General features: G+C 37.4%; 1 protein-coding gene across 10 annotated transcripts in view; it reads right to left on the bottom strand.

The window, feature by feature from the left end:
• Nhe2 (Na[+]/H[+] hydrogen exchanger 2) overlaps positions 1-12,133 on the bottom strand; it is a 273,598-nt gene that overhangs the window by 11,874 nt on the left and 249,591 nt on the right. For all 10 annotated transcript variants that reach the window (XM_065232881.1, XM_065232880.1, XM_065232878.1 and 7 more), the window contains one exon: positions 10,728-11,052. In XM_065232881.1, the coding sequence (XP_065088953.1) occupies positions 10,728-11,052 (325 nt within the window). The remainder of the gene's footprint in view (positions 1-10,727; positions 11,053-12,133) is intronic.

Here is a 12,133-nt window from a genome sequence, read left to right on the forward strand (position 1 = left end):
AGGTTTTTAATAAAAAACTAAATTTATTCCATTTATTCCATAGAAAAATTCTGTTTGAAACCTCACAGACATAAACCATGTACATAACATTGTGGCTGGTTATATTTGCTATGTATAAACTTGGTCGGCACACAAAACCATAAAAAATATTCCGATCCAAACAAATTGCCAACAATTGTGTTGACTATTTGTGTAAATAAGAAAACCAATGAAAAATTAACTAATTAATAAAAAATTTTCATGAATTCTGGAAGTAAGTATCAGAATCTTCCAGAAAACTTGAAATTTTTTTTAGAAATTGTTGAGGAATCGGAAGGATTTTTTAAATGGAATTTTCTTGAGTCTGAATGGAATTCCAAAGGGGTATGATTCATGTTTTGGACGGAAAATTCTACAGGATGTCTCAGAATAGCTGATACCAATTTATATATTTAATTTAGTTTTACAAAAAAAGTGAACATTTTACTCGAATGTGTAAGCGATTCCATTTGTCCAGCAACCTTTGAAAGAAAAAAAAAATAGTGCTGCAATAGACTTATAGAGCTTAACATGAAATTCAACTTGAATACAATGTCGCGCAATTTTTGATGAATTATTTGTATCCTTATGCTTCATAGATGCACAGAAAATACTTATACAGGTTAACCTCGATATAACGTAACTGTCACGTTTGACTTCCACCGCCGATTTCTCGCAAACGATCAATTAAACAAGCAAAGTAATGACACCATCGGACAGATGAGATAATCCCCCATCTATTAGATATATTAATTTGTATTATTATTAGGGAGATATTGACGATGGAAGTAAAAAGTGACAGTTACGTTATATCGACAAGACTCTGCTCCAGCTCAAAAGACGCACATAATAAGTAAGCTTGAATGCTCAAAGAATGGCTGGCATGTTCAGCCCATCTTAACCCAGGAGTTTACTATGGACCGGGTGCAACGTTTACTTGAATAAGGGACGGAGCTATCGTGTGTTCCAGCTATGATGGATTTGCAAAGTCAGGGGGGCAACTGAATTTCCAATTTAAAATTCCAGGTTTTTTTCCCGGTTTTCCAGGTTTGAAAATTTCCTGGTTTTATAAATCATGTTTGTGGTCAACAATTAAACATTTGATATAATAATATTGAAATACATTTATCTATTTTATTGGATTTATTTTTAATTTCCGCAAATTTTTCATGGTTAGAAATCCAATCCGGTTAAATACAAAACAAACAAAAACTGATTTTGCTTGATCCAAACAGAATTTTTAAATATGATAAAGTTTTAATAAGATTTTAAATCAACGCTAGTCAAATAGACTTTTCAAATCACTGTAGTTTATTGAGTTCCGTTAAATATTACACACGTTACACGTTAAATGTATAAATTACTAAAAGATTCTTAAAATCTAGTTCATGCAAATCAATTTTAAAGTTTTAAATATTGGTGAAAAGTAGACCGCAGCGCCAAAGATAATCCCCCCGTTTCCCCTCGGTAAGGCCAGTACAAATAAAAGTTTATCATTTTGAATGTAATATAGCACTGCATTTTGCAAATTGAAAAATATAGTTCTTTACCCTTTTCTGGCCTAAGCAAAACATTTATGCGGGATCACCACTAGCGCATGAATCCATTTTGGTCTACTTTAGGATCAGAAAGTATTGCGACTTTCACTTACTTTAAACTTTTATTGGATGCAACAAGATAGCTGCGTGGATGCAAAAAAATAACTTAATTCTACCAAGCAGATAACTGATTATAGACTCAGAACTGACAGCAGCAGTAGAGCGAAATAGGCGAGAAACTGAAAGAATATGAAAAACGTTCACACCAACTGAACAGTGAGAGAGACGTTTTTGGCTCAGATTTTACCCATTTGGATTGATTTCATCTACTTAAACATTGTAATTATCTCTATCTCAGTATCAGCATCTCAATTATGTTTAAAGCTGGGATTGATTTAGCATATCTAAAGCACTGTCCACTTAGAATCCGTACGGAAGAAATCACTTTTATCTCGGGATGGAATGGAAAAGCTTAACCAATCAAAACAAAGATATTTGATGGCACTTACATAGAAAAATATAATTTAAATTATGTCCCTTCATTTCTGATGTAGCTGCGCACTTTCCCCGGCATGAAACGTTGCACACCTGTAGTATTAACCTCTTTGGCAAGTTTGTGCCAAAATTTTGTCAACTGTGCAGTGTCCCGAGCCGTTTTACCAGTCTTCTTAAGCTTCCGCTTCATAATTGCCCAATATTTTTCTATAGGGCGGAATTCGGTGGATTTTGGTTCTTGTCGATGAAATCCATCCCATTCGCATGGTACCACTGAAGAACCACCCGGCTGAAGAGGCAACTCGCCAAATATGGCCAAAACTTCACAGGCCCTTTGTGTGCTTTTATGAAAGGCAGTACGCGTTTCCTGAGTGAGGAATTCTTCCTTGTACACATCAAGTCCATCGTCTTGTTTGAGGCAAAAACCTTGGTTTTCGCTCCACACGTGCAAATACCTTGCTAAATCATGAACTTCCGAGCAAATTTATCCACGAACGCGAACATAAATCTGTCGGGGACATCTCTTCGTGCCGCTCGCGAAAAGGTCTGAGCACATCACACACGGTAGTTTTGGCGATATTCAGCTTTTTGCGATAATTGCAGTTTCAACGTGGATGTACAAGATAAATTTCTCGATGAACATTTCAAATGGTCCTATCTGCTTTGATCGATTCTCTTAATTGACTTTCTCTTTTCATAACCACTGCTATGCAAACAGATTTCGCGTTAATTCTACCACATAGTTTGATAAAGGAGGTTCTTATCTAGCGTCCAAAACGTCAAATACAACAGGGAAAGGTTTTGCAGATGAGTTATTGACGAAAGAGAAAGTCGATGAAGAGAATCGATCAAAGCAGATAGGACCATTTGAAATGTTCATCGAGATTTTCTTCTCTCGTCTGCCATCTGGAATATCTTATGAATTGCTGCACGAAAAGCGGTAAAACTTTCACCACCGCAAGAGGACTACTTTATAAACAAATCACAGTCAAAATATGCTTGCAGCGATCACTTAGCGTGCCGCTACAAAATATACTAAACGTACGGATTCTAAGTGGACAGTTCTTTAGCTACCTATAAATGTATTTTAAAGTGACTCAGCAATTAGCCACAGCATATTAACTTGTCAATTTTCACACAATGCGATTCGAGAAAAAAAAATCATGAAAAGAACGATAAATATACAATACATTCACTAAACCCTTACTTGAGGTTAATTCTGATCAGCTTGCAGCATACTTTGCGTAGAAGTTTGAACGAAATGATTAGATTTGAATAATTTTAGTTTTGGAATATGTGCCAATATCACTTCATGTGAAATTCATAAACAAGATTTTTCCTGGTTTTTCCAGGTGACATTAAAATCCTGATTTTTCCAGAATTCCATGTTTTCCTGGTTGACTTGCCACCCCTGCAAAGTGTTTCAGAATGGGGTGCAGGTGCAGGTAGGTTGAAATTCGATTTTTTATGTTGGTTTTTTCATATTCTACTTCAAGTCGGAAAAGAATATTTCTCAAGGAAAAGTTTCGCAAAATTTCCATAATATCGATGGAATACCTACTTCAGAGGTAATTTGAAGGCAGATAAAAATGCCCCATCAGGGAAGAGTTTTTGAATTTAAAGCTAGTGTTCTAAAATAGCTATTTATGCAACAAGTTGTAAAAAGAAGATTTTTTTCGGCCCGAGTCGTAGTTTACCTATGAGATGAACTGAAAAACAAAGTTTATCTAACGAGGCTTGCCGAGGCTGACGAGTGCGAGAGTTGCTACAACATTTTCTCCACTAAAAAGAGTACAGAAATTGCTGCATTTCGACACTCTTTTGAATAACACAATGGCTTACTTTTCCTAACTAAAATAGCAGTGTCGCAAAGTACTACTTTTCAGCACCCAGTTCTACTCTTCGACATTTTTAGTGCAAAATAGCTATTTATGCAAGAACTGGCAAAAAGAAGTTTTTTTTCCGCACGAGTCGTTGTTTATTCCATTCCGGATCAATATTTTTGTCCGGCGGCTACCGTAGCGTTCTACTGGAGCTGTCAAAGTTCTACCACCAGTATGAAAATGAGCTGAACACTGAAAAAAAAAACATAGTGTGCATTGACAAAGTTGAAGTATTTTTCCTGGTGATCCTTTGAGGCCTTGTTTATGTGACAGCTGCGGTAGAACTTCTTCTTCTTGGGAGAAGAGGAGACAATAGGGGGACTTTTATGAACCAATTTGCTGTCAAACGCGAACCAGTATGGGTTCTCTTAGGTAAATCGGAAATAAATCTCTGACAATGCAATATATCACAGATAAAACTATAAATAACTATATATTTCCTAATAGAGCCAATTTTGTACATTTTAATATATATTGCGAAAACCATTTTGTAAGTTTAATGTGTTTCAACTTTTAATGCGTTTTATGAAAATATATTCATTTTACGGGGTCGGCTTCGGCGTAGTGGTTTACATCCATACATCTTACGCCAAAGTCACGAGCAGGCATGGAAAATCATTTGCATTCATTTCATACATTCATTAACATTCATTTGCCTCTCACTTTTTTCATCAACAACATTCCGCAGAATGATGTATAGAGCTTTTGTAGGTTTTGTTATTAGCTACAACATTTGCTTATAACTTAAATCTGTATCTCTTATGCATCACAAACTAGAGCGGGCAAAACTTGTTACTGTTTTTCAGTGAATGTAAAATACATTCACTGAAAAACAGTAGTGGCTTCTGCTCGCTCTGGTTCGTCATGCATAAGATATATGGATTTAATTTGTTAAGAAAAGTTGTAGCTAATAAGAAAACCTACAAAAGCTCCATACATCATTTTGTGAAATGCTGTCGAAGAAAAAATTTAGAGGCAAATAAATGTAAATGAATGCAAGAAATGAATGCAAATGATTTACCATGCCTGGTCACGAGTTCAAATCTCATCCCGGATAAGTCGGAACGGAAACGAAAAGTTGTCACAAATGACATCAAGAAGCCTAACCGATGTCGATTTGGTCTAAATAGTTTTCAATCCGTCAAGTAGGCTTACTCAGATCGGGCTTTTCCGCTGCCGCTGCCGTCCCGCTTCCGCTGCCATTGCGCTTGGGCCTTTAACCCGTAAAGTACCAGGACGAACGAATTTTTTTCAACAAACTCGTTCTCAGCAATGCCTTATCGGATTTTCATAAACTTTGTTTTTTATTCAAGGGGAGTAGTTGAACTAACTTTTGTCGTAGGTACCGCCCCTTAGAACCCTCCTCGTTTTTGGGAGATGCAAATATGTCTGTGTTTTTTTTGTACTCTTTTAACCAGTTTGACCAAATGTTATAAATTTTCACGCGAATCGGTTGTCTGGTGCAGCAAAGGATATCAGATAGATGAATCTGTTTCATAGATTCCGCAATAATTACCAATAATTATTATTTGTGGGGTATAAATTCCGGAATCCCGGAACCGATGCCAAAGGAATTACCACAGATAATCTTTATTGACCTTATCTTATTATGCTAACATGATTTGTTATGCAACATGAATATTATACCGTGAATTTTACTGTGGGGTATAAAACCGGATTCCACGGATTTCCCTGAACCGATGCCAATGTGTCCATGTGTCATCAGATACACTACAACCTGATTTCAGTGATCCTAGCTTGCCATTTTGGCATAATAAGATATCATAACCTCAATGAAATTATATTCCAACAAACCGTTCACCGGAATTCACAGATCCGCGTTCCGGAACCGATGCAAAACTGGCCAGAATCATCACAAATCATCTTCATTCACTTGATTCTACCTATTTGACATGATTTGACATGCCACAAGATACTTTTGCCTGAGATATTACTATGTCCTACAGAATCGATTTCCGGGACTCCGGTTACCGATAATATCGTAGCCATACGTTATGGAAATATCTAAATTCAGTCTTACTAAAGGGTGATACGGTCAAAATTTGGTCAATATCAACTTGACGTATTTCTTTCAATTTTGCATTTAAAAAACCTGAACACCCCTCATTTTGAAGGTGTGTGTGTGTAGAATGTTGCTCCTATTTTGATTTTGGAATTCACTCTTCAGTTGTCAAAATGCCGTCCAAGCAAGAAGAGCAGCGTATCAAAATTTTGCTCGCGCATCACGAAAATCCGAGCTACTCGCACGCAAAGTTGGCAAAATCGCTAAAAGTTGCCAAATCAACCGTTACAAATGTAATTATAGTGTTTGGGGAACGTTTGTCGACAGCCAGGAAGTCTGGATCGGGGGGAAATCGAAAACCGGAAGTTGCTGAGACGACAAAGAGAGTTGCCGGTAGTTTCAAGCGAAACCCTAACCTCTCTCTCCGAGATGCCGCAAATAAGCTGGGTGTATCGTCTACAACCGTGCATCGAGCCAAAAAACGAGCCGGACTATCGACTTACAAGAAGGTAGTGACTCCAAATCGCGATGATAAACAAAATACGACGGCCAAAGCGCGATCCCGGAGGCTGTACACGACGATGCTGACGAAGTTTGACTGCGTGGTAATGGACGACAAAACCTACGTCAAAGCCGACTACAAGCAGCTTTCGGGACAGGAGTTTTATACGGCAAAAGGAAGGGGAAAGGTAGCAGATGTTTTCAAGCACATGAAACTGTCAAAGTTCGCAAATAAATATCTGGTTTGGCAAGCCATCTGTACATGTGGCTTGAAAAGCAGCATTTTCATAGCTTCCGGGACTGTCAACCAAGAAATTTACGTGAAAGAGTGTTTGAATAAACGTCTGCTGCCTTTCCTGAAGAAACACGGTTGTTCCGTACTGTTTTGGCCGGATTTGGCATCTTGCCATTACGGTAAAAAGGCCATGGAGTGGTACGCCGCCAACAACGTGCAGGTGGTTCCCAAGGACAAGAACCCTCCCAACACGCCAGAGCTCCGCCCAATTGAGAAATACTGGGCTATTGTCAAGCGGAACCTAAAGAAGACCAAAAAAACTGCTAAGGGCGAGCAGCAGTTCAAGGCAAACTGGCTTTCTGCGGCGAAGAAGGTGGACAAGGTGGCTGTACAAAATCTGATGGCAGGGGTCAAGCGTAAGGCCCGGCAATTCGGATTTGGAAAAGCGGAAGCCTAACTGAATATTTTTCCTGAATTTTATACTAATTGAACTTGAAAAAGAAATTTAATTTGATTTTTTAAATAAACGATTTCACCGATTTACACGCGTTTTCCCTTGACCAAATTTTGACCGTATCACCCTTTAATCATATTTCATCAATCTGATATCATTTTCTGCACCAGACAACCGATTCACGTGAAAATTTTATAACATTTGGTCAAACTGGTTAAAAAGGTACAAAAAAAAAAACACAGATATATTTGCATCTCCCAAGAATGATGAGGGTTCTAAGGGGGCGGTACTTACGACAAAAGTTAGTTCAACTATTCCCCTTGAATAAAAACCAAAGTTTATGAAAATCGGATGAGGCATTGCTGAGAACGAGTTTGTTGAAAAAAATTCGTTCGTCCTGGTACTTTACGGGTGTAAATGCACTATCAAATAGATTAAAATCGGATTGGCGTCTTGCAGTGAAACTTTTCCAAGCTTTCGCCACCTACATTTCGAAGTGAGAACTACTAGAAGGAGGATAGTTTCCAAATTTTCCAAGTAAAACAGACGCTTTTTGGGGCAAATCGGTCCAAAACTAAACTAAAAGTAATAATTTCCCGTGGAAACTTTTGCTTGAATCGTGTAAGAAAACGTGTTTGAAAACTATTTGTTATTATTTCGGTGTGGATCGGAGATGTTTTCATGGCAAATTATGCATAACAAGTTTGCACCCACAGGGAGAGGTTACCTCCTGCGCAGCTGCATTTTTCAGAAAATAGTAAATATGTGCGATTTTCACTAAGATGAAAGTGGAAATTAAATGAATTAACTTAGGAAAGGTTGTATCATGCTGGTGGTAATAGAGAATTGGTTGTAAACATATTGATACTCACAATTTTCGACGGAAAACGCACCGAAACTTGATTTACTCAACACGCACCATACTATAAAATGGTGCTAGATGGTCTTGAAAGTGATAACAAGATGACAAATCATCTTTATTTTGAGTAATTGAGCAATTTACTTCTGTTTACCATCATATTTACGATGCAGCATTGATGGAGCCGTGAAATGAAATGAATATATCTTATGAAAGTTCACCAAGTCAAAGATGCACATCAGTCTGATCGTAAAAACGTTTTCTTCTTCAATTCGCATGTTAGATTGGAAGGATTTCACGCAGGCTTGATGAAAATTATGATTTAATGCTAATTTTTACGAATTTTATATGCAGTCTGTCAACATTATCATCATCATGCAGTGGCGACATCTGCTTTGAGCTTTTGCGGCAATCTTCCAATAGAAAAAAAAATACACATGCAGGAATCTGTCAAAATACAAATAACAGATAGGAATTGGCACTCAGCTGGCCGGACCTGGGACGGGACATGACAATCGGGTAGCGATTTCGAGCCAATTTACTGTCAAATCCGAGCCAGTTTCTCATTGGTCGTAGCAATCGTGGAATAAAAAGGACAGAGGGATCGCATCAATCTGGCTGGCAGTGATGCCGGAATCAATGTTGACGTCAATGGCGTTGTTGATTGTTTATATTTACGAAAGGAAAGTTTAAAAAATTGAGCGCACTGCGTTTTTTAAGCGATGGATATTGTTGTTTGTTTATGATTGTTTTTAATGTATTGAGCAAAAAATGATGTACAAGCTGCGGTAGAAACTCCGAATAAAATCCAAATTAAAATAGAAAAAAAAAAATAATTACATTCCTGGCATCATTGGTCAACTCTGTCAAATACCACGCACAACTTTCCCAAGGGCATTCTTCAAAAATATTAAGAAGAGTGAAAAGCTCGATTGTTATGTCCCGTCCCAGGGCCGGACAAGTTACGCATGACGTTAAGTTTTTTAAAGTGACTATATTGCGCTTCCAGAGATTTATTTCCGATTTAGCGGCTTAATTCAAAGATGAAAAAGATTCACCGCAGGTGTCAAATAAAAAATGTTTCAAAGAATCGCCAGCAAAAACACTTAAAGTTTTCCAATGCACACTATGTTTTTTTTAATACTCAGCTCATATTCATACTGGCGGTAGCACTTTGACAGCCACTGTAATCCTCTACGGTAGCTGCCGAATGGATATTTTTTTCGTAAGATCTGCATTGATAATAAAACAAAATAGTAACATACACCGGGGGCAAATTGATATCTGGTTAACCCTAACTTATGTATCGACATAAATTTCTACAAAAAAGAACATTATCAAATCACAGTAGCTGTGAGGACTCAATCGTTCTACATGATACTTTTTCATATTGAATGTTTGGTTTACTTTTGGGAAATTTTTGAAATTTTAAATTTTAAAAAGTTGATATGATATAAATTGATCAACCGTTCAAATAGCTGAATGTTCTTTATAAATTAGACGCAAATCGGTTAAAATTTGACAAACATCTTCTATTTTTTTGATGTTGGATACTTTTTTTTTCAAAACATTTTACATAATTTGTATTCAGTGGCACTTAGTTTAGTCGTCAATTATTTTTCAAGCTAGTGACAATAGTCGTTATAGCCCTATAATCGTTTTTATGATTGAAGATATCGTAAGTTATTTAACGTCAGTTACGAAAAATATACTTTTTTGTTTGTTTAAAAACTCATCACAAGAGTCCCTTGCTGAAATACTATCAAGATTTTTCTTGGTATCGTTTACCAAAAATTTTCTACGGGATAGCTGAAAACGCAAGGCATTTTTATCAATTTCATCAAAATAATAATTTTGCCCCCGGATATGGTACCGTTAAAAGTCTCTTTATTTACCATACTTACCATACCATTTTTTTTAGTGAAGTTTCAATCTTTGGTGGAAAATATTTATAAAAAAATTCATCAGATTTATAGCCGTGAGGTTTGAATACCATTCCTATTGTTCCAGTTTTTTTTTACACGTATCAAAATAGGATATCAACACATCATTTTCAACAAATCCACGTTCGACGATTGGACCGAAACGAAATCAGTTTATCATTTGAACATAAAATAATCGTAATAGAAACCAAAGGATAAACATTCGGACTTTTAGGATTCCGATGTGTGCGAGTTGTAACAGTAAAAAAGTGTAAGTTCTTGTAGTTGTAGTAGTATTGCGTGTTAGAACGATGATCCTGTCTGAAAGAATGTACCTGTCTGGACAGTGTCATGTAGTGTCCCGATCAGTTTAGTATTTCCCTTCTGATTGAATGTACATTGAGTAATCCCTGATTGTTTTACTGTGTTAGTCTTATGTCTAATCTCTTACAAACTAAAAAATAGACAGTAATCAACAATGACATTAAATCAAAAACATTAATAAACCAAAACACCACACACAGATAAAAAAAACCACAATTCCTTACGAGTCTACTATCCGCATGCAAAAGAACACTTATTGAAATACTTTTTAATTAGCGGCGATTGGAAAATACTCTTCTATTTGAAAGGTTGTTCCAAACAGAAGAGTCGCATTTAGGGGAGAGTATCCATCCGGATATATTTCGCATTTAGGAGCTTATATAGAGAGCCAATATAATGTACAGGACAAGGGGGAGTACGTAAAAATAGAGGACAGAAGGTTCGGAAAAGGAAGAAAGAAAATCTTTCAACTTACCCGCTTAGCTCCAGCATCGAGCCACGTCGATTGTTGCGCCGGTGGCTGGCCGTAACCGGGAAGGCATTGGCGTGGGGCACGACCGCCTTCGAAACTCCCAGCGGATCATCACCGGCGGCTTCGCTCGAACCAGGGAACGTGATGTAGCCGGCGATCGAGGCCGATCGTTTATCCTTCTTGACGCGGCCGATTGGTGTCGTCGCCGTCACCGGGGTCGATGTCTCGGAATCCGTTACCCCGCCAATGACGATACCGCCCGAGCCGGAACTCTCGCGCCGGAAAAGACCTATTACAGACTTAGCCTGTTTAGGTTGTGTTAGGCCACCTACAGGAACGGTTGAGCGGTGACAGGAAGGTCACGGATAATGGGATAGAGAAATGCTGTTAGGTGCAAGCTAATGCAGCGGATGCAAATTAATCAAATCATATGTGTACAGGTGTGTGTGGTTGATCGTACCGGGAAATAAATACAGAATGGGTGGGTGGGTGAGTTCAAGTACCGAACGGAAGCGGAAAAAAAGACGGGCGGGGTGGCCAAAGGTGGTGGAGTCTTTACTGGTGAATCATCTGTATACTTCTCAAGGTGACGGTGGTTGAACTGAACTGTTAGGTTCATGTGAACGTTCGAAGCTATATTCGAGTTAAAAGGGGCCAACTATTATGGTGTTGAATGCAGATAATCAATTATCTGACTTATTTTTCACGGGCAAGGAGTCGTTAAACATTTATTATTATTTCTTTAGAAATTTTAACTATAAAAGATGCCGTAATCTGGGATCTTGTAATATTAAAGTTGGAATTGGTGAGACAAATTCACACTTTTCAAAGAAAATAAGTTATTTTGTATGATAATGTAACATTTCTTGCTTGATCTTATCAATTTATCATTTACCAGATTCTGGTTCTTAACAAAACGTGTTGGTCAGAGACATAAAACAATATCCAGGACATAGCACAGGCCTGCCCAAGGTTTTTTAGGAAGCTGAATATTAACCGTCGCGTAAAATCTACCTTCGTTTAATTTTGAGCTAAAGTTGGTATAACAACAAAGTTGATTGCAAGATTGTGTTTACATGAAATATCGTGTAAATTTACTCCAAATCTAGCGTTTACTACACGTGTGCTATATATCACAGAAATTTACACGAATTTTTCAAACGGTGTAAACTTCAGCGGATGTTTGTCTTTGATCTTGTCAAGAGTAATCTAGGTTGCCTTTCTCACTGCTACACTATTTGTACTTTTACATGCCTTCTCGCCATTTTCGGGACCAAGACCAAGAATGGAAAATTATTTGTATTCATTTTGTGCATTCATTTACAATACATTCATTTGCCTCTAACTTTTTTCATCAACAGAATTCCGTAAAATGACGGATGAAGCTTTTGTAGGTTTTATGATTAACT

The sequence above is a fragment of the Ochlerotatus camptorhynchus genome, unplaced genomic scaffold (assembly GCF_037179485.1).
Source record: "Ochlerotatus camptorhynchus isolate MF236.1 unplaced genomic scaffold, CSIRO-AGI_Acam_v1.1 ptg000379l, whole genome shotgun sequence".
Lineage (NCBI taxonomy): Eukaryota > Metazoa > Arthropoda > Insecta > Diptera > Culicidae > Ochlerotatus > Ochlerotatus camptorhynchus.